Below are 23981 nucleotides of genomic sequence, written 5' to 3' on the forward strand. Positions count from 1 at the left end.
GGGGAGGAGTTTGAAGAATTTGTGTCCAGGGTGTGAGGGGTCAGCGGTGATGCTACATGCCCGTTTCCTGGCCTGGGACAGGTACAAGTCCTGGATGGGGGGCAGGTCGACACTGATGATTTTTTCTGCAGTCCTTATAGTCCGTTGCAGTCTGTGTTTGTCTAGTTTGGTTGCAGATCCAAACCAGACAGTGATGGAGGTGCACAGAACAGACTGGATGATGGAGGTGTAGAACATGATCAGCAGCTCCTGAGGCAGGTTGAACTTCCTGAGGTGATGCAGGAAGTACATCCTCTGCTGGGCCTTTTTTCTGATTGTGTCTATATGGGAGGTCCACCTCAGGTCCCGGGAGATAGTGGATCCCAGGAACCTGAAAGAGTCCACAGTAGACACAGTTCTCCTTAAGTCCACTGTCATCTCTACCATCTTGAGCGGGTTCAGCTCCAGATGGTTCTGACTGCACCAGAGAGCCAGCTGTTCCACCTCCTGTCTGTAAGCAGACCCGTCTCCGTCCCGGATAAGACCGATGACGGTGGTGTCGTCTGCAAACTTCAGGAGTTTCACCGAGGGGTCCCCTGAGGTGCAGTCATTGGTGTAGAGGGAGAAGAGCAGTGGGGAGAGAACACATCCCTGTGGGGCGCCAGTGCTGATGGTCCGGGTGCTGGATTTGGTGCTCCCCAGCCTCACCTGCTGTCTCCTGTCCGTTAGGAAGTTGGAAAAAAAACTGTTTTCTCTTATCGTTCATATTCTCTGAAAATGGTCAAAAAAATCACAAATTCTGCCAGGGTATGTAACTTATGAGCACAGCTGTACATCTCTCCACCGTCTTTATAATCAGAATCAGAAATACTTTATTTATCCCGGGGGGAAATTCAGTTGTTACAGAATGCTTTTATAAAATACTACTAATATAAAAAATAATATAAATTGGATTTAATAGGTTTATACAGAAACACAGAATAGTTACAGTTCGCTATGTACAATAGCACTGGGAATGAAGATATTATATACAGGATGTTGAAGTGGCAGGGATATTGCACGTTATTGCACAGAGTACAGAATATAGTTCAGGCATCAGAGGGAGGAGTTGTACAGAATGATGGCCACAGGCAGGAATGACTTTCTGTGGCATTCTGTGGTGCATTTAGGGTGGATCAGTCTTGCGCTGTATGTGCTCCTGTGATTCACCAGCAAGGTGTAGAGGGTAGTGGATGTTGTCCATGATGCTGTGGCGCTTTGACAGAGTCCTCCTCTCTGCCACAACTGTCAGAGAGTCAAGCTCCAACCGACAACATCACTGGCCTTACGAATCAGTTTATTTAGTCTGAACAAACATCATTTTATTTTTTTTAGTGACTTCCTACTGTAAGTAAGGTACCCTGACCTGAATTTCCATTTCATCATTACCTTAGAAAACAAAGTAAAATTATTTAAATATACAACACTGTGTCGAAGATGCGTTTGTGTCCATTCAAGGCACTATCTGAACATGTGTTTCTAAAGTTAAATTTCTTGGTGCATTTTCGCCTTTAATAGACAGGACAGCGTGAGAGAGACAGAGAGTGTGGGAAGCACATGCTGTAGAAGGTCGAGGCTGGAATCAAACCTGCAACCTCTGCAACAAAGGCTGTAGCAGTAGTTTCGACACATGCTTAGACCGCTTGGCCAATGGTGCCCTGAACATGTCTTTTGATTGGAGACCTGCAGGTTATCATAAAGGACATACTGTGATCTGTTAGTGCAAAAACATGTTATATAAAGCTTTGTCAACAAAAATAACAGGACTTTAGAGTTAAGTACATACAAGATGAGATACAAATATGTCATTGACGATGTAAATGTACATTCGGTTTTAATAAGAGTAGGTGTTGTTGATTCTGTAATGAAAGCTGACCATCTCCTCACTAAGACCAGACAAGTTGGGCTTTACTGACTGAGGCACAGTTGAGGCACTCAAGCCGACTGATTTGCCAGCAGTAACTCACATTTATGCACTTCAGTCTCTTGCTTTGCAGCATCAAACTTTCCACTGTTGCTATCTTGACATCTGTCCTCTGCAGGTCAATGTGCTGAAGACGCCCAAGTGGAATAGGAGGTAGATCTGTAGAGTCTACACAGAGAAGCAGGTCCATGTCCACCATGCGCAGTACATCCTGTAAAACAGAGTTCAGAGGACACGGAATGGAGACTAACGAGAGCGTCTCCAGTAAAGGAGAACCAGAGAGAAGACACTTCAGCACCTTCTTTAGGGACATCCAGGACATGACAGGCTTCATTTGGCTGTGCTCGTAGAAGAATCTTTAGACAAACAAGAGACATAAAGAGGACAAGAGTATTAGTTTAATATGAAGTCAAGTTATATGCAAGAACCTGTTTTTAATATATCACTGTTAAGTGAAAATAAAATTAATATAAATGCACACCAGGTTTATGAACACTTGGGGGAACAAATTGCTACAAGTTTGGAAAAGTCCCTGATTAAGTTGTAAAACTGTAGTAGTAAAAACATATCGGGTAAAAAATAAATCCACAGTGGGGGGGAGATGATTTGAATAATCGTCGAATAGATGCCAATGATTATCGAATAGTATTTTGGCTTGAAATGCCCATCCCTAATTACATATTTCCCAATATAGCTGCGTCCAACACAAGACTATATGTGCAGTCTGTATCAGAAAAAACAGTCAATCCACTGATTCTGTATCTTAATTTTTAATTTGGACTATCATACATGAGTCATTAGTTCTTGGCATTTTCTTTTTTAACCATGACAGTTTCCTTACTTGAGTGTTAGGGAGTGAAGGTTGGGCAGCCGTGGAAGATCTTGATCGTTCTGTTCTTCCCTCTCGTTGTTGGTCTTCTTCTTCTTCTTCTTCCCTCTTCTTCTTCTTCTTCTTCCTGTGGCATGCTTGAAGGCTCAGCAGAGACGATCAGGTCTCTGAGTCTGGGACAGGCCCTGATGATGTCCAGTAGAGGAGTGTGAGGGCTTGTTTTTACTCCCTCCAGGGTGAGACATGACAAGGAGGAGCCTGATACTTGCAAGGCAGGAAGTAGATCCAGCAGAGGGCCCTGGTATTTCAGCATGAGGGCTCCTCAGCTGACCTGACCATGTCTGCAGGCTCGCTGCTAACAAAGATCCCTGACTTCTTCCTCTGGCATCTTCATCATCATCCATGTTTACAGATATGGAGTGGATATTTGGACATAACTGACTTACACTGCCCAGATAGTTACACGATAAGCCTCTGATGTCCTTTAGCCGCAGGATCAGGTTATCACCAGACTGTGACAAGACTCTCTTTTCTTCAGCTCGGCTCTGAGAGCAGCCTGGTCCTTCATCGTTGTTTAAATCCTCCTCACTCTCACTGCTGGACCCCTCCCACAATATCTCCACCTTTTCATCCTCATCTCTTTCTCCTTCTCTCTTTTTATTCCCCCTGTCTTTGTCCAACCTTTGCCTCCACAACTCATCCAGCCGGGGTACCCCTTCTCTATCAGTGAATTCATAAGTCTGGTAAAACTCTTGTTTTTGAATCAGACAGCAGGCCTGTGCGAACACCCTCCATGGCCACTCTCTGCAGGCAGGGCAGTGAGAGGAGAGGAAGGCTGCAGCTGCCACAGGGTCTCCCTCCTCTTCTCCAAACGCGATATCCAGAGCGGAAGACAGCAGAGGGCTGGGGGAAGAAAAATGTGCAGGACAAGATGTAGGAGATTTGGATGTAGAGTTGGAGCCACTGGACAGACAGTTGGAGGATGAAAGTAAGCTCCGACCCCAAGAGGAAGTAGTGCAGCAGGAGAGAGAAAAATGACACCGGGAAATGTCCAGGTTGCGCAGACGTCGACACTGTAGGGCGATTGTCCTGATTACACATTCATCACAAGGTGTTCCAGCAAGTGAGAGCGAGTGCAGGCAGGTAAATAGCAAAGGGTGTCTGACAGATCTTTGAAGGCAGCTGCTGAGCTCCGGAGAGGTCCAGACTCCACAGACCCTGAGGGGAAATATCATGGACTGTATTATAAGATGGGCAACATGACAGCTCACGAAAAGATAAGACACAAATTAAGAGCTTTCTCTTTTGATTGGCAGCAGTAAAGGTCTTAACGTCCATCTCCTTCATATTAGCAGATGTGACATGGGTCAAACTTTCACATTGAATTATATCCCAAATAAATTTAGGTTGTTATCATGCTTAATAATGTGTACTTGTTTTTTTCCTGAGCAGTTTTACTCATTAAATGCTAAAAAAGGGGCACCACACCAGGATTGACAGCTCTGTTGACAGAAGCCCTGTTTATATTTGGCATTGGCACTTGTCCTAGGCGACTGGATCACAAGCGAAAAGCCAGAAGTAAAGGTATGAATGTTAACTTTTGTTTAACACTTCCCTCTCCTGGTCATTTAGGGGCATTGGACTATAAAGAGTTAACTTCTTTTGGTGCTGATTAGACTGCTGCTGCTTCAACTGCAACATTTATCTTCAGCATTGCTGCCTTGGACACTATTTGTCTGTAAGTACTGTTTTTGTTTTACTCGTGGATGTTAGAAACAAAGGTAGAATAAATCACTTAAATTTGTTTGTTCATAAACTTTTGAAATGAAGTCAGTTGAGAGGTAGCAGAGCTGTCAGCTAGTGGCTAGCAGTATGACTAAGCATATTTTGTTTTAGGAAGTTGTTGTCCTTTGTTGTGCCTGAATGTATGTTTTTATTATGGTGGCCCTGAAGTGCAAATCACAACGGCAGTTCAGAAACACTACGGCAGTTCAGAAAACACTACGGCATTAACCAAACCGGAAGAAGAAGGTACCCTCGGGGGACATGACTCGTTGCTGATTGGTAGGGATGGGTACCGAATTCGGTACTTTTATAGGTACTGACCGAATTCCGTCGGTACTACCAAGTACCGATTCACGTAAAATCAAACGGTATCATGTTTCGGTACCTAAACGCATCCTCGTGACTGTGAGGGAGTGGAAGAGTAGGTGATTTTTTATACTTTCGCCCTGTAATAAAGTCAGAGACTGATCAGGTGGACGTCTCTGCTCACTGCGCTCTGCTCTCTGCACTGCGCGGGAGCGCGCCAAACGGAGCCTGCAGCTGATGGGCGCACGCACTCACCGCAGGCAGAGCTGCATGAGGATTAAATTGAGACCAGGTTGAGACCTTTTTTCCTGGCCTGTTTCTGTTCAATTCATGTTGAATGAAATAAATATGTTAAATTTAAAAAAAATTGAGATTCTATTATTAAACAAATTAACATTCATTACCACATAAACACACACAAGTACCGAAAATTGGTACCGTTGAGTACCGGTACCGATTCCCAGGTACCGGGTATCGGTACCGTATTGGTTCAAATGTGAAAGGTACCCATCCCTACTGATTGGACTGGTCTATCCTTTGACCCGGAAGGACATGGTTTAAATGTTGTTTTCTGATTTGCCGTAGTGTTTTCTGATTTGCCATTGTGATTTGCACTTCAGGGCCACAGTACTTTATTGATTTTAGTATCTGTATGCAATCTGTGTTTCTTTGTAGGTTTAAAAAGTGTATATTCTTCAATATATGACAAGAAAATGTAAGCCTTGTACTTACAGAAGGACTTACAACCATTAACCAGCTGTCACACATTGAACATTGAACTGTCACATATTGCGACTTATTACATGGACAGTATACCCTTTATCTACAGAAAATCATGTGGAGCAACAGATGTGGCTTCTGTGTTGTTCTATTTACTGGATTAGCAGTGTAGAAAAGGAGCTGCGAGAGAAAAAGTATCAAATACTACCACAGGAGTTATTGAACTTTTATAATATTTAAGACATATACATATAGAACAGTCAAATTGTTTTCAATCCTTCCATTTTGAATGTTCTCAGCTGCAGCATTTTGCCTAAAGGTGGTAAACATTAACACTTTGAACCAGTGACAAAGAAATACAGGTGTCTGCCTGACCTGGCAACGTGCAGCAATGTGGGAGCAAAGAGCAGAGGTGGCAAGACCGGGACACTTTTCCAGAGACAGAGCTCGGAGCTGAGGGACCAGCAGGAGATGGAGGGCTGCTCGGGACAGCTGTTTCCTGTCGCAAAGCAGCAACGTCAGCTCCTCTACTAGCTCACCAGCTAAAGAGACAACGAAAGACAGAAAATAGAAAGGAATCAACCAGTCTGTAAATCACTTAATCTGAAGATGAGCATTCTCTGTTATAAATACCAGCACAAACTCACGCAGTAAGTTGAAAGGCCCCATGTGTCTGAAGAAATATTGATCCAGGTAGTTGTCAGCATAGTCTTTTGCCCACACATCCTTCATGTTGTCAGACAGGTTCAGCAGACACAGGCGTGTGAGAGAAAGGACAGAGCCATCATCATCTGGCATGCCACGTACCTTCCTCCTCCTCCTGGACTGAGCCTTTAACTTGCTACTTTCCCCCGTTGCCCGAAACAGAGGCATCGCTGGGCTTTAGTAGTTGGTTTTGGTCCTGAGGTAGATGAAAGACAAGAAAAGTCAGGATTCTGATGTCAAAATATTAACCTGTTTCAATTTCTTTCTTCAGTTTAAGTTGTTTTTTTGTTTTCTAGTCGTTTTAACATGGACAAAGCCCCAAAACAGGTGATTTCAAATGGCATAGATTTGAAAAGTAGTTATATTTATAGGAGACTTCACATTGCTCTAGAAGCAAGGAAGAAGTTTGGGGAACACGGATCTAAATTTTCACTAAAAGCTGATTTACTTAAATTCCTTCATAGTTTATTTTTTAAAAGTAGATTTTTTTAAAAGACATAATTTGATCAAGATAAAAAAAAGTTGTAGGCCTACTCAAATTAACTATTCTCTCTGCCTCTCATTGAGTTCAATGTTCAGATGCAAACAAGTACGGTTTGATATCTTCAAATAGCCCCATCGATACATTAGTTTTTAATATCATGCATACAGAATAAGCTTATATGAATGATACTTTGTACATTATAAATCAAATCAACTCAGGCACTTAGGAGGAAAGTCCGAGAAAGAGGAAGGTATCAATTCATTTATTCAACGTAATAAACAACAAAGACTTTACACTGCGCGATGGGGACCTACCTTCAAAATAATATATATAATGTTTTATCCACTGAGCAAGACAGGGGGTGGGTTGTTGAGGGAAAGACAAATGTACAGTGACAGCAACAACCTTTGATTTTATGAATGCACCGAAGTACTTCCTGATTGTAAAGGTCGTGAGTTTCAGCCCTGAGTTTAGTCTTGCAGGCACGACTTCGCCTTAAGCTTGCAGTTGCCACTTATTCCAGACAACCTTGAACACCCAAATTATTCGATTTAAGTTCTGAACTATCTAAACATGACCAGTTCGTACACATGGGCCAAATAATTGCACCAGTAATGAAGTGTGTGCGTACTCCTGAAAGACAATGTAAAGGGGCAGTACTTTTGTTGGAAAAGTTTCAAACAGCTCACAGGTTTCACTTTGAGGGAAACATTGTAAATTATTTGGTAATTAAAACTACTAAATAAATTATCTAAAAAGACTTTTCTTACTTACCCCTGCCATCACGCCATGTCCACAGCTTTGGATTTATGATTTATTATTATTTAATTAAAAACAACAATGTACAGAGTTGGATCCCAGCTAGCAGGGAATGTTTTCACCACATTGGCTAACATACTATAAATTCTGATTATGTTTCAAGACATGGTTCTGAGTGTAACATTCAGAGAACATCTTAAGGATGTTTATCAATTTAAATAATGTTCCTTTTTTGTTAACTATCAATGAAAGAAGAAAATTTTGTCTTTAACATTCAGATGATGCTTTGATAATATTCTTTAGGTAACAGATTATTGAATGTTTTCTATGAAATGTTCCCATAATGTTACTTAATAACAAAGAAGCAACATTATCAAAGCAACATGTAAAAAATGTTTTCAGGATGTTTCTGACGCCTCAAATCACAAAATGTTTTAATGAACAATATTACGGTGATATTTGATTAGAACAAAGATATAATGTTTTATCTTTAACATTCAAAGGATGTTTGATAACATTCTTTGGGTCACAGATTATTTAATTTTGTTAGAGTATGTTATCTGAGAACAAATTGTGAACATAAAGAAAACTTCCCGCTGAGAATGTTTCAAGAACATTAGGGCACTGTTGTCACTTAACATTTTATGAATGTTTACCCAACATTTTATTAATGTTTTTGGAGAATGTTACAAGAGAACATTCTTTGAACACAAAGCAAACTTCCTGCTGAAAACATTACAGTACATTCTCTGTAACATTAACAGAATATTATTAGAACAGAACATTGCTAGCTGGGATACCAGTGGAAACATATACCAGTAATTTTGTGACAATGGCATTATGGTGTTCTGTGACAGACAGGCCAGTGGTTATGTAACCAATATGACAGCGAACTACTTCAACATTAAGGCCCCCGGGTACACACAGGAGAAAAGCTCTTATACAGCATATTGGGTTACATTGTCAATTGCAGTTCAAAATTATATTTCTCTATGAAAACTACCATCTGTTGCTATTGGTTGACTTTGACTGTATGCTTGTCATAGACACTAGTTGAAGCCGGTAGTTTAAAAACGAAGCATCAATAACCACCCGTACAGCTCCATCTCAACTATCAGCTGAAGTTTTACTAATGCAGGCATACACTTTTGTCATTTCCTAAAGCACAGTGTCGCCTTCCTGTGGCCATGGTGACACTGCTGGCTCTCTTCAGTGCACATGTGATATGTGTTTCTGTCAGTAGGACATGACAGACACCATCTTCATGTCTGACTCCAGCCATCTGAATCTTTTTGACGTCAGTCACAGATGGTGAAGACAACCTGAGAAAGAAACTGTAGACTCTATTAGTGGAATGAAGAGGCAGTTTGCATTTTGTTAACTCATGTGTTTTATCCTCCCTAAAGATTTCTGCTCAGTAGCTACCTGTAAAATGACCACATAGATGAGATGAACATTATTTAAAAGAAACAGATATGAAGGTGCTTTATTTCAATCTCTTATGATTTGACACATCATAGAAACACAAGAGTGTGTTTTACATTTGAAATCTGATGTCACAGTGAGATGTAATTAACAAATGTTTCATTGCTTTACAAAAATCATCTAAAAAACCTGTAAATACATCATTATGTCATTTAGTAATCAGTGCTTTCAATTTCCCTTTATTTTTTCTAAGATTTAATAGATTGATCAGATTGATAGATTTATAAGTAACATTTATGATATATAGATACACTATGATCAACAATGTCAGCTGTAAAACTGTTTAAGGATAAAAAAGCTAACTGACTTGGATAATAAGGCACAAAGTTAAGTGCAAGCCTACTTTTCACTTTGCAGATTTTGAAGTGAATCGGTCAAGTGCTAGATAAACAAAAATTGTTGTTCAGTCAAATTATTCTGTACAACAAATTTTACCTTTAACAGAAAATAGTAACTTTTTAAAATCTGATGTTTAAGAATGAAAATCTAAACCAGTAAAGTGAAACTTAAGCAATCACTGCTGGATATGTGCCTTTGTCATTTGGCGTGCTAAAACCAAACGGGGTCATGTGCAAAACTGAAGTCTTCTGATCATAAAACAATTGTAGCTATATACAATGAATGAAACTGAGATTATAGACCAATCAAAAGGTCAGGCTGCCCAGCTACACTGAGCCACTTTACAGCACAAGGTCCTATTCATATGGAATTTAAATTAATGGATAAAGGTTCCGTTTCAAATTCATGAGGACAACACAGTGCGATACAGACATAGTATGGAAAATAAGTGGTGTACACTTCAGCTCAGAGTCTACTGTACTTTTATTGTACCAGCATTTTTACATTTTTGTAATTTAGGTTGTCTAAAGGGAGAAATAGAGTAAATACAATTATAAAATCTACAACAATGTACAAAGAGAATACAAAGGTTCTGTTTTAGCCAGTTCTGATGTCAGATATGCAACAAACTAACTATCTGCAATAATTAACAGTCAAAGTGAAAGGTTCACAGCAAGTCCCTTGTGTTTATGTAAAATCCTATTACCAAGCATGGAGACTTGAGAAGATGTGATATGAGCACACCTGACCATAGTGTTGCCTCAAGCTCCCTGAACCTAATTAGAAAAAAATCCTCTGGATCGGCTGTAAAGTTATTGTTTTTATGACAATGATTCATGTTCTACTCATCTGTCTCAGGATCAAATGAGAAGTGTGTATGCAGCAAAATACATGCAGCAATCACGTGTTTCCAGCTGATTATATGCTGCACATATTTAGTATCTTGATGTGTTTCACTTCTGAAGGTCCTCCTTCAGATGGCTTTCCCAGTTCATTCTAGGCAAGTAGAAGTGTGTTGAAGATCAAAGTGTCTCCTCTTTTGTCTTCTCTGTGAATGGCACCACCTTTCTTCCAGCAACAAACACCTCCACTATGTTTCGATCATCACCTGCAAAGAGGGGAAAAATGAAGTGAATTTAGAGTACACATTGTGGCACAATGGAGTCTGGAAGCTGGGAGGTAATAACCCAAACTCACCCAAATTCAGGAACTTCTCCAAAAGAATCTAGATTAAAAAAAAAAAAGATTAGTATTAAAATGTAATTTAATTAATGCACGCCAGTAATCTAAGAAAGATCTGTTCTACAAACCTTTGGTCCATCACACTGGATCAGGTCAATGGGTTCATCTGGAGCAGCTACATTTACTCTCAGAGCGTCAAAGTCTTTGCCCACTTCAAAGTTCCCTGTCTGGTCGTCCATGGATAAGGCTGCAGTAAAAGCATGTCATAAAGGAAGCTGTTGTGTTCTCCTCCATGGTGCAAAATTGCACTTGGTCATCACTAAAAATATCCTCCTGCCGCATCTGGTGTAGTGAATCAGGCATTTTTGCTGTCGCGCTCTCATACAGAGGATCTTAAATTGGGACAAGATGTTTCAGCCTGAAAAGACCGACTCTCTCTGGTGGATTAAGACTTACGAGGAGGCAAAAGTCTTGACGTTTTTATTCTAACTTTCACATATGGGTACTGGTGTTTCTGTGACAGCATGGTTTGTGAGGGATTTACCTTGGCTTGCCTCCCAGTGTGGCCAGTCTGAACACTCCTCAAAGGTGAGGGTGTCGTGTTCTGGGTCCTGGATGGTCAATACTTTGGACGAGTCCAGAGCTTCCTCTCACAGCATCCAGCATGGAGGCTGAATATCCTCTGCCACGCTGAACACAGAAAAGATGAGCCAATGAATACCGATATGCATACAGACACATTTAGGTGTGATATAAAAAGGTGAATGTCTGTTTACACTTTTAGATGGAGGCCAAAGTGAAACCTTTTTAAGCTTCCGTTTAAACTTTGAAACCATCAAAACCCTTTAACAGTGAATCAGCTGACAGTCAGCTGCCCTGCATGCTAATCTCTCTGCACACTACATCCACTAAAACAATGAAATGACTGACTGCTGAAAAACCAGATAATGTATAACAACTTGCTCACACTATTTAACCCTCCTGTTATGTTTGTTTCTTTGGGACAGCTGCAATAATGTTCCTGAGTCAACTTGACCCAGGGCACATTTAATTATCCCCAAAGTGTCAGAACCCAAAAAAATCCCAATAAACATTTTTTAATCTCATTATGAACTCCATTACTAACCATTTAAATCAATATTTAGTGCAATTGTGTTCTTTATTTCTCACCGATCATGGTTCCATGAGGATAACTCACTCGTTTTCATGAAAAATCACGGTAAAGCTTTTTAAATTTACATTTGAAAAGACCTAAATATAAATACAATAGTTTTAAATGACATAGATGTTTGTTTATTGTATTTTAAATTTTGATTTTTTTTTTTTCTTTATGAACTAATGTTGGTAAATTAACACGAGACACCTCTTCTGTCCCATGCTGCCCAGCGTGTTTATGTTGTATTTAGCTGGTTTGGAAGGCATATATTGTCAAAGTGGAAGGAACCTCTGAATGCCTCTAGCCTTTCATCCACTGTGACATTAGGGCCTGGGTTATAGAGTAGTGGAAGTTGCTCTACCCACTTGTCCCTCACTGTCCCAATGCCTGCCAGCTTGTCTCTATTCGATCCTAGCTCCTACAGTCAAATGCTGAAGTGTCCTTGAGCAAAAAACTAATCCCCAAACTACTCCCACTGTTGTCATTGGTGTGTGTGAATGTGTATGAATGAGATGAACACTGATGGTCCCTTACTATAGCAGCCTCTACCATCAGTGAGTGAATGGGTAAATGTGATGAGTAGTGTAAAAGAGCTTTGAGTGGTCAGAAGACTAGAGAAGAGATACATGAGTACAAGTCCATTTTACCATTATCCTGACCATGACCAGCTCAAAGCTGACTTGATGTCTGTTACACGAGTCACTGCTATCCTGGCTCTGTCTTTATAATGTTTTCTGCAGACAGTTTTGCCTGACGTATATTTGGGGATGAAGATTGCTGTATTTCCCCATTTTTGAGGTGAATGTCTGCTTGGAGGAATATGAATATCTGTTTCCTCATTTGGTTCATAATCAGAATCATCAGACTCAGAATTGACCACAAGATGGTCTTCATCTTCAGACACACCCTCCTCTATTTCCCTGTCATGATCAAAGAGGAGTGCTGGGGCTGTCACCTGTTCACTTCTGCTGCTCATTTTGTAAAGCTCTGACCGAGAGTATATCATATGTAGCTACAGAGAATAATGATGGTAGGACTCATAGACTGTATAAATTATGGACGTAGTATCCGTGACGTCACCCATCTGTTTCTGAAGAGCTGTCCTGAGGCCAATCGCGGCGGCAGCCATATTGCTGCTGTGGAGCCAGTGTGACGTAAGAGGCGGAGTTTGAGCCTCCTAGCCAACAGCTACAGTGTTCCTGCAGTCAGCTGTGCCTCTCATTGGAAGACTCGTGATCTCATATCTTCGAAATTGCTGTGTTAGATCACCCCTCTCACAGTGTGAGCCGATCGAGAAATGAGCTATCCAGACTACACTCGTCTTTTGTACCAGGTTGTAAACATGTTTATTTCTGCTGTAAAGATCGATTCTTTTCATGTTTAAGTATCCAAATCATCAAGAATATTTTACTGCTCATAACAGTGTAAGACACTTTGTCTAAAGCAGTCTGGCAATACTTAAAGTGAAATGTGCTCCCACCTGTTCCCAGTCCCAATTTCACTTTTTGATTCAAGACGTTTCGGACGTTTAGAATTCCACTGCACAGCCTGGGCAGACAAAGAGGGAGAGAGGAAAAGAATACAATGAAATATTATCACATTTACTACATATTGTCTTTGCAAGTTTCAACAAATTCTATATCATTCTGCAACAAACAAATCATCACATGAATAGCTAATGTTAATGTTAGAAACCTTTGCATTCAAGGATGTACAGTGTTATGTTGTGTAATACTTCTTTAGAATGTAAACTCTCAGTGGTGTAATTCAGGGGTTCCCAAAGTAGGGGTCAGGACCGCCTGGGGGGGTCGCGAGACACAAATGGGGGGGTCGTGAGATGTCGTCCAGAATGTTTTTTTATCTTTTAAAGTTATATAAAAGTAGCACATTTTACCCGTTATATAGAAATGTATATAAAAATAGTAGCTAACCTTGAATACAACCTTAAAAATAGACAATGTAATGAGTTTTTTTGCCTTTCTTTTCCAGATGACTCCTAAGTTTAGGGTTAGTGAACAGTGAATTATCAAAAGCATCAGTAGCAGCAGGTTAAGTCATAACAGCACAGGAAACACAGCCACATGCTCAATAGGACGGCTAATTTTCTGCAGACCAGCTAAATGAAGCGACATCAATTTGAGGGACAGTGGGGGTCGTGAGTCTTTGGCACCTATATTTTGGGGGTCACGGGCTGAAAAGTTTGGGAACCCCTGGTGTAATTCATCACACAAAGTCATCCTTCAGTCTTAAGAAACTATGTGAAACTTACGAAATGTTGGAGTTGGGACAATGGGACACAGAGGCTCCTGTTTCTCTAAACAAAGTCAACTCTTCATCGGTGAGGTAGCAGCCATGGGCCATCACTGTCTGTGATTTAATCAACACAAATTACAACCATTTTCATCTTTAATATAGACGGACAGATGTGAGTGTGTCTTCCTCACCTTGTCAGTAAGCAGTTGTATTTGTGGTAGATGTGTGTGTAAGAGTCTGATTCAGGAAACAGCTCCTTTACAAGCTTCACTTCCCCACGTTTTCACTGATGTGACTCTGGAAATAAACACACATCACAGTATATTAGAGGTTCAATTGTTGTTGGCAAACTATTAAGAGAAGCATGTAGACAGAGCCTGAGTTGTGAAATTAAAGGATTACCAACATTAAACTCCATTATGTAATGTATGGTCTTCATTTCAGACAGAATCCAACCTTCAAAAATTGCATTGTGTGTACGTATCTCATTCTTCCAAAACCCCCACAAGTAAAATTCTTTGAGGCCTCTATGACAACAGTCCCCTGTGGACATGGCCTGGTTTGGTTGTCACAGCAAGCTCACCTGTATGTGCAGGGTGTTATTCTTAGCGACGCTCCCAGCTGTCCTAATAAGGCTCCTGTGCAGGATGGAGCAAACACGTGGAGTCACACTGGTTTCACCCGAGGGTACTAGAGAAGAAGAAGAGAATCAGCATGTGATGAAGACTCAGATCAAACTTTATCTGCTTCTGATATAATTGAATTGTTCAGTTTATTTATGATTATATGTTACCTTTTTGTTCAAGAGCTCTGCAATGAACCTTGAAGGAACAAAGAGTAACTATAAGTCTTACAGGCAGACACATTAACCCTTTAGAAAATACTAAAACGTCCCTACAGCTGCAGGGGAGTGTGGTGCTATCTTTGTATAAACAGATATGTTGTCACTCTTATCAACAAAGTTAGTCTTCATAAGACATTTATGATTTCAGGGTTCCCACTCTTTTCCAGAGATCATTTCCAGGACATTTCCAGGACATTTTCATTGATGATCAAGCTGTATGACAGTCCTAAATTTAGTTCCTAATTTAGTTCCTTAATAGTCTAATATGTTCCTCTCAGTGGAAGTCTACATTGAAGACATGTAGTCTATGGCTATCAATGAAATCATCTCTTACATACTTAAAAATTATGGCAAATTGATAATAGAATAATGCAACCACAGCTGTACAGCACTTCACTTTATTAGTGCAACCAAGTAACAATGATGGGCAACTCTCATCTCAGCTTCCTCTTTTCCTCAAAAAATAGAAAATGAGTTAGAAAAAAAACAAAAGAACCAGCAAAGGAATCAGGAAGCTGCCTTACTGGAAATAAATAATTAAATAATAATAATGATCAGAGGATCAGTGCATTAATGACCTAATAGAACTGAAATGACAAAATGGCCACAAATGTTTCTCAACTCACTCAACTCAAACATATCTGCTTAATCATGATATTCATCATGCTAAGTGGTCGATCTAAAACAAAGTAAATGTCACGTTTTTTACTTGAGTACTGTAAACTCTGAAAAAAAATCACACCGGTGTAAAGACGCACTCTGTATTTGAAGATCTCTCAGAGGTTTAAAAAAAAAATGTAAACTGTCTTCCTGCATGGCGATGTCTTTTATGATCAGCGATGTCTACACGTTGAGTTTCTGTGCAGCTGTTCACTCTGTTTGTTCCGTTTGTTTTTCACTATCGGGAGTTTGCACTCCTACTAGCTACACCAGGGGTTCTCAAACTTTTTGGAGCCAGGGACCCCTTACAGGTGAGACAATTGTCCAAGGACCCCCTCATAATTGTAACACAGATTAAGCACATTAGTGATGTGTCATGATCAAAAGCTGGCAGCTCTGAGAGCCGATGCTTTATAGTGAATCATAAGAGCCGGCTCGCATCAAAGAAGAGAGCCAGCTCCCAGTTTTTTCCTTTGGCTGCTTAGCTCTCACAGTGCTCAGCCCCAGCTCTGCTCACAGCAGAACTTTGTTTGATGGTCAGCATGGCGGCATGCATTTCTGTTTGCTTGAGTTTGGTTCTGGTTTCTGTTTGCTTGAGTTTGGTTCTGGTTTCTGTTTGCTTAAGTTTGGTTCTGGTTCTGCTTGCTTCTGTTTGCTTGAGTTTGGTTCTGGTTCTGTTTGCTTGAGTTTGGTTCTGGTTCTGCTTCTGTTTGCTCAAGTTTGGTTCTGGTTCTGTTGCTTGAGTTGGTTCTGGTTCTGTTTGCTTGAGTTGGTTCTGGTTCTGGTTCTGCGTGTGTTTGCTTGAATTCGGTTCGGTTCTGGTACGGTTCTGGTACGGTTCTGGTTCGGTTCTGTTCTGGTTCTGTTCTGATTCGGTTCCGGTTCGGTTCTGGTACGGTTCTGGTATGGTTCTGGTTCGGTTCTGGTTCAGTTCTGGTACGATTCTGGCTCGGTTCTGGATCGGGCTCTGTTTGGGTTCGGCTCTAGTACGGTTCTGGTTTGGTTCTGGTTCGGGTCTGGTTCAGTTCTGGTTGGGTTTGCTTGGGTTGGTTCTGGTTCATGTTTGCATGAGTTCGGTTCTGGTTCTGTTGGTTAAGTTTAGGTTCGGGTTTCTAACCCTAATCCTACCCGACTCCTACCCTAATCTTAACCCTAACCTAACCCTCATCATAACCCTAACCCTAACCCTAAATCCTAACCCTATCCTACCCTAATAAACCCTAACCCTACTCCTACCCGTAATCATAACCCTAATGCCTAATCCTAAGCCCTCAACCCTACTCCGAACCCTAATCTTAACCCGAACCCTAACACCTAACCCTAACCCTAAATCACAACCCTAACCCTAACCCGAAGCCTACCTAATCCTAACCCTAACCCCTAGTCCGAACCCTAATCATAAGGACCCTATCATACCCTAACCCTAACCTTCTCACAACCATACCCTAACCTCATCTACCCTAACCCTTGATCACACCCTAACCCTAACCTAATCACAACCCTAACCCCTGAACCACAACCCTAACCCCTAATCACAAACCCTAACCCTAATCTAAACCCTAAACCCTCACCCAACCCTTCTCACAACCCTAACCCTAACCCCTCATCATAACCCTGAACCCTAAGCACAACCCGAACCCCTAACCCTAATCACAACCCGAACCCTAACCCTATCACCAACCCTAACTTAATCCTAACCCTAACCCTATCACAACCCTAATCCTAACCCTAATCACAACCCTAACCCTATTCACAAACCCTCACCCTCTACCCCTAATCCTAACCCTACCCTAAAACTGGTCAACTGTTTTCCAGGTTTTCCAGGATGCGTGGGAACCCTGAGTTTTGTTCAGTATAAATCAGGAGAGGAAACCAGAATCAGTGGATCAGTGGACCACACTTGGTCAATAAAGGCACCAACGTAGCACCGTGTTTACTCTAGCTGGTACATTGGAAAGAAAACAACCCAACTCTGAGGTTATTTCAAACCAGTTATTTATCAATAATACATAAATGACACAGATACTGCCTTAAAGCACTCCTTCATACAGTGCCAATGTCATCCAGAGTTTAGTTGTGCTATATTAACATCACTGTCTTCAATAGTTGCTTCAGTGAATCTTTCACTTTATGCTTTACTTCTAATCTGCTTGTTTTTATCAAACCAACCTCCAGCATCACGTTAAATGAACTCTTATTAAAGCTGAGTGACATTTGTTAAGGGCACACTTAAAGCTAGGGTTGGTAGCCACAGAAACCTAGCATGAATTTGAATGTAGCATTTCCTCAGGTCTCAATCAGTGGTAAGAAAACACCAAACATTATCATAGTGAAAGTTAAAAACACAAACAAACGTGAAATGTACGTGCAGGAGGAGGACAGAACGGTAGGACGGGATTTGATTGGTTTCATAATTTGGCTCCTGATGGCAGGGATTGGTTGGTGTTTTCCCAGGTTTACTCCAGCTGTAGATAGCGGCTTTTTTTTAAAGGTGACATATCATGCAAAATTGACTTTTTAATGGTTCTTTACGTGAATATGTGTCCCTGGCATGTCTACTAACCCCCCGAGAATGAAAAAAATCCATTCTGCCCCTGTTTTGATTTCTACACCTTTCTGTAAATGTGTGTGAAACGAGCCGTTTCAGACTTCCGTGTTTTTGTTACGTAACAACAATATCCGGTCTGTCACGGAGTCAGAGCTCGGAGCTTGTTCAGCCCATAGACTGTATAAAATAATACTGAATCCCTCCTCCGTTTTTCATTCCCTGCACAAATGTGTGCTAACAAGGAGCTTAGGAGGGAGGCATGCTAGTTGTAGGCTGTCTTAATAAACACAAAGGTTGGTTTTACTCCCCACGTCTGCAGATTTGAAGATAGTGGATGATTTTTATTTGTCATGGATAAGTGCTAGCGCTAATTAGCATAGCCACATAGCTATAGCTGTAGCTTGTAGCTGTGTACCAAGACCACACGTCAGACATACTGACAAATAAACACCAAGAAACACTAAATCTGTGACCAATCCTTCATAAAAGGTCCTGCTGCCTTTCTGGCAGAGGTCGGTTTTTACTCCCCACTGTCTGCAGATTTGAGATCTAGTGGATGATGTTTATTTATCATGGATAAGTGCTAGCGCTAGTTAGCATAGCCACAATAGCTACATGTTGTAGCTGTGTACCAAGACACCATCGACATACTGATAAATAAAACAAAAGAAACACTAAATCTGTGACCAATCCGTTCAGGAAGGTCCTTCTACAGGCGCCTCTCCGTCAGGATCAGATTCAGAGGGTTGAAGTAACGCGATCTCTGAGCAGCCGTGTATATTCAGCCAACATTTCAACATTAGATCAACGTGCTGGAGAGCCGAGGCACATCCACTTCCGGAGGGGGCGTGGTCAGAGGGAAAACAGAGTGTTCTGATGAGGAATGAAGAAGAGGACTTTTCAGGCATGCCAAAATCTGATTTCTAAGTGTTTTTTTGAGCATAAACTTTAAAGACATGTTTTGGGGACCTCTTAGACCAATATATATTGATGAAAAAAGCGTGATATGTCCCCTTTAACTCTTTTGAAGAACACATTATGTATTGATTGCCATAGGGACATAAAGATAATTTTAACCAGTATAACAAAGTGTATCTAAATCTGACTACCAACCCCAGCTTTAATATATCCTGTTTAATAACACACCAGATATATCTATACAAGATGAACACTAGAGCACAAGCCTACAACATGTACACAAAAGCCTCACACATTTGTTAGGTGAACAGTATTATGCAGATACTCACCTACAGGTTTCCTCTTGAGACTCCTGGCAGGTTTCTTTGTAATGTTTCACTGAATTATTCCTGTCCATACAGACTTTACCCACCAAGGCACGCTGTCCACGTCATCTGAAAGAAAAACAGAGATAAGTGAGGGATGAGGACATGCATTAATGTGTTATCGTTTTTAGAAAGTCATTTGTCTTTTTTAAGACCAAACTGCACTTCATTTGCTCTGTTGGTATACATGAATACATTTCATTAACATTATAGATGAAAGTAAATGTTTTCTACAGATTCTCTGTACAGAAAAAAGTTCAATTGTTATTACTCTACACTGAATCAGCGTTAGTGTTTGTGAATGGTTGGGTTTAACATACATCTTCACGTTACCCGTTTGTGTTTTGTCTCTTTGTTCTGTTGTATTACAGCATTTCAGGCCCTTCACATGTCAAAGTTAAATCCTGCTGTGAAGAAGAAGCCTGTTAACCATTCATTGCACACGGTTCTTACATATGACACGTGTGCATGTAAGACTGCATTTCAAACCCAGCCCAATAAAACCTGCCTGTCTAGTTGAACTTTACCTCACCAGACTTTGTGTATGTCAGACTAAAAGTGCATCCAGATATTTATAGCCGTCCCTGCGAAAATATCTTACACTTTAAATCTACGAGCACACACACTTCAAGGTCAAAACCAACTACTGCTCATGTACAGTCTAGTTTGTGCTATTTGGTTTGCGGTCATGAAAACATGAACAAGTGTTTGCAATTATTTAGCCTGCAGAAGGGTAAGTTGTGCAACCCTCATGGCTTAACAAAACAACACAGAGTGATAGAAATTATGACCAAGAGCAAGGCCCTGATGTCTAAAAGCCAGAGAGCAGAGAGTTAGTGAGCTGAATGTTCAGAGATTACAATATGATGCCTTAGAGTCAATCTGAAATGAACGTTTTTTCCAGTAAAGATTTTGTAATATTAATTTAATTCCATTAATTTAGAATGGCTACTGCAAGCAACAATTTTACAATCTAGCAAGATTTGAGCCGGGTGTATTTTCATGTAGTGGTTTAATGTAACCCATGTAGAGAGATATGCACTCTTCCTGCTTTTGGAAGGCATTACAAACTATCCAACAAATAACTCCAATTAGAGGAACTATTATTTCATTACAGCTTGTGGTCAGTCTTAACTTAATTAATTCATTAAACAGAATTCCTTTGTTTTTGACCTAATTTATAAAATCCCTAAAAAGCCTAATAACCTTCTCTAATCTGAGATTTCACCACAATTACACAAGATTACAGATTAGTTTTTCATTCTGACTTGTTTCACTGTGGTCTACTTTTCCTTTTCAGAGACAATCCACAGACTTGGAAAATACGGATTATGACTGTTTGCAACACCACAGCAATCCTGACTGCAGAATAAGAACTCTTGCCTGTTTGCCTTTATGCATATGTTTTAGACTATATCACAAAGCCTATTAAGATGGATTAGTTTTCTTTTCAGGTGTCCAAGTGTAAGAAAAACTAAATATTGATATAACTTTATTTCAGCATTGTAATGCCATCCTTTCCTCCATGCTCCAGCCCAGGAGAAGGTGATAAAGAGAGGGTGGGGGAGGGGTCCTGGACTTGAGGTTAGATGCCAAACAGAGCCTTGATATTTGACTATGATGCCTGAAGTTACTATCACTGAAGTGTATGAACTAATGAACTACACAGCAGCCTGGAATTTGTGAAAACACATAGGTGCATCACAGAGTTACATCCAATGGCAGGCAAGGTATATTGACAATTATGTTGACATGATTCGTTTTCAATTGTTATAACTATTGTTTATTAATCATGTTTTTATCAGTTTACTTTAAATCGTATACGCTTCTGCCTCCTAGTGTTACAGGTGGTTAACATGGTGTGTCAGAGTGTAAGAGAGCTTTGTGCCACTGTAGCCTCATCAACCAGGCAGAAAATGTGCTCTTATCAGATTTCTCTGAGAGCTTGAACTTTAGACCAGACAAGAATCCTGCCTAACACAATAAACCACATTGGATACATTGGAAACAATATATATTTATTTTATAATTTTATATATGGTAGAAATATATGAATTAAGATATAAGAAGAATGTAAACATTAATTAAATACAAATCTGCTGTAAATTCTTAAACACAAGCACAGATATACGCTTCCATTGACAAACAGCATTGTTCTTTAAAGTGGATCTGCTGCTGAGAACAGGACAAAGGTGAGAGTTCAACAACCCTGATTACACAAAACGACTGTGTAAAGCTGCCAAAGCCAGTGTTTCAATGTAGAGTGATTGAATTATTACACGTTTGTGTGAGTGTTTGCCTGCCTGTGTGTTCAGGATTGCGTAACACGACAAGAAGATAAGGCGTACAGGTGAAGTAAATAAGTGTGTGTTGACCCAGTTGACTGTACCACATGAAACAGGAGCTCTGCTATTAGAAAATATAGTCCCATACTTTCAGCTTAAAGTGACACAATTCTGTGATTATTTAGGAGGGCTAAATGGCTCACATAAGACATCTAGACTCATTATCACATATACAACCACTGCACTCCTGATAACAGCTGTTTTCACGTTACCATGGATTTAAATCATAGTTTGGTTTAGTTAATTTAATTCACCATTCCTTTGCATATCTATGTATACATGAATTGCTAACCTCAATAATAACCACCAATAACCTACTGCTATAATGTAAGCCTTTAAGACTGCTGGATATTGCCCAGTTTTTAATGGCCCATACCTAGACTCTTGTAGCATGCAACTCTCTTAAACTCACATATATTATATCCACCAGTACACATCTCAGTTTCCCATAACACAAACACAAAAGAAGCCCTTGAAAAGAATGCTACAAAATAATGATAATAATAAAAAAAAGTCAAAATATGTGCTTTGTGTGTTTGAGTGTCAGACATACTTGCAATCTGTGCCAGCAGAAGGGAAGCATCATATGTATGGTGGCGTGGTAGCATGCAGTGGTTGTACCATTTCTCAGGGTCCGGCTCTTTGAAGCACAAGATCATATTACAGGATTAACATTCGTACATATGTTGTCTAACCAGGCCAGATAATTCTCATTCTCCTTAGACTACAGGCTGTGACAATAGAGGGGCCTCACTACATTATGGTTTCATCAACTCAGGTTGTGTCAACAACCTGTGGCTGCTGCACAAAAAACACAAAGATTTTCATACTCTTAGCAAACTCACCACAACTTGAGTGTAGTTTTTGGCAAATTCCAGATCTTTAAACTGTGACTCCACAGGGAAGGTGTAGGTATTGAGCCACTGCAGTAGGGGCATGTCCAGGGCAGTTCCAGCATAGCTGTACTGTGATGCATGGATGTGTGTCAACAAGTCCTGGCATCAAGAACTCACTGCAGTGCAGGGCCAGGTACAGATGGTTAAGACAAAGAGCTAAAACTCTGAAATACTACTGTAAAGTGCTTTAAATCTGGTAACTCAGTTTTATGCTTTACTTACTGTGGAGCTAGTTGAGTAATGTTAGTCCCACTAAATCCAAAGGTCTGAGACAGCTTGTCTAGCTCTAGACCTTTTCCAATGAAAGCAATCTGTTGGCAGTAGAAAGTCAGTGTATAGTTAGAATAATAAAAAACATCTTCATTTAAACACTGTTTGATGAGGCTGAGAGAACAGACAACATGATACTTCATTTATAACAGGCTGGGACTTCGTCCCCAGAGGAACATCCTGGTATGGAGGGAAAAAATCCTGAGTGATATTTGGTCTTTCTATTCAACAAAAGTTACTGGTTCAGTTCACGTTCACTGCTGTGTTCCTGTTATATTTCAAACTCCTAAATAACCTGTTCATTATTACAATATGTCCACATATTGTAATTCCTTATTTATAACTGCAATGTGTGTTGACATTATGGGAGACTATGTTCTATTGACGCTAGACTGATGTTTGATGAATTTTGATCCCCTTTAAATCTTAAGAGTCTACTTCAGACTGTCATTATGTTTTTTATGTTTCAGAGCCGAGTGTGACAGAATTTGAGTAAGTTGCTCAGCAACAGCTCACTGTAGGAGACAATTATTGTATTATGTAACAGACTGATATATTTTCTGTCTGAGAATTAAATATATATTCTGGACCAAAGCGTTTAATTCTTGTGCAAACTTTGAAAATAACTGATATGGGTACCCAATAATTTAACAACTCAAATTAACAAGCAAACACGGCAGATTTGTTGACAAGAACCGTAAAAGTTTGGTTATTTTCTTTGTGATATGGCTGCACTAAATCTGACAGAAGCATGTGACAAACCTTCCCCTCTGTATCCACTCCGAGGAGCGCATCTTCCAGGATTTCCAAAGCCGTCTGCGGGGTCGAGTGAACGAAACGTTCCCCTGAAGACATGCGAAATTTCGCTGTTGGTTCTGTTAGAGTCTGCCATCCCTCCTTTGCACCAGTTTGAGTCGAGCACTAAGATACCTGCAGCACTGAGCGCAACGGGTTTTTTATCCTCCGAGAACTCTGATCACCAGTAGGCAGCAGTGCGCACGGCTCCACCTGACTGCAAAGGCGATTTGCAGCCAATGAGAAGAAAGGGTGTGTGTCTTTAGAGGTGTGTATGTGTGTGTGTGTGTGTGTGTGTGTGTGTGTGTGTGTGTGGGTGTGTGTGTGTGTGTGTGTGTTGTGTGTGTGTGTGTGCTGGTGTGCGTGGTGTGTTCTAGTTTTGCTTTAGTTTCACC

The 23981-nt window shown here is 40.4% G+C and overlaps 2 protein-coding genes across 2 annotated transcripts; both read right to left on the reverse strand.

Moving 5' to 3' along the window:
• Positions 1–1823: 1823 nt before the first annotated feature.
• On the reverse strand, positions 1824–7651 carry si:ch211-214j8.12 (uncharacterized protein LOC100000539 homolog). The gene is given in 9 exon segments (XM_034691549.1): positions 1824–2298; positions 2795–3087; positions 3089–3705; positions 3774–3807; positions 3809–3910; positions 3912–3989; positions 5958–6124; positions 6230–6483; positions 7546–7651. Coding segments are annotated over 8 exon segments (1911 nt in total). The 5' UTR covers positions 6456–6483; positions 7546–7651; the 3' UTR covers positions 1824–1904.
• A 2168-nt stretch (positions 7652–9819) lies between these two features.
• gda (guanine deaminase) lies at positions 9820–23760 on the reverse strand. Its single transcript, XM_034691553.1, is given in 21 exon segments — positions 9820–10462; positions 10552–10579; positions 10665–10783; positions 11081–11183; positions 11185–11218; positions 13049–13240; positions 13962–14059; positions 14137–14150; positions 14153–14221; positions 14224–14242; positions 14529–14557; positions 14560–14635; positions 14739–14766; positions 19245–19349; positions 22175–22211; positions 22214–22265; positions 22471–22603; positions 22605–22637; positions 22744–22832; positions 23554–23628; positions 23630–23760. Coding segments are annotated over 21 exon segments (1473 nt in total). The 5' UTR covers positions 23684–23760; the 3' UTR covers positions 9820–10376.
• Between the last annotated feature and the right edge of the window lie 221 nt (positions 23761–23981).

Source organism: Notolabrus celidotus, chromosome 9, assembly GCF_009762535.1.
Source record: "Notolabrus celidotus isolate fNotCel1 chromosome 9, fNotCel1.pri, whole genome shotgun sequence".
Taxonomy (NCBI): domain Eukaryota; kingdom Metazoa; phylum Chordata; class Actinopteri; order Labriformes; family Labridae; genus Notolabrus; species Notolabrus celidotus.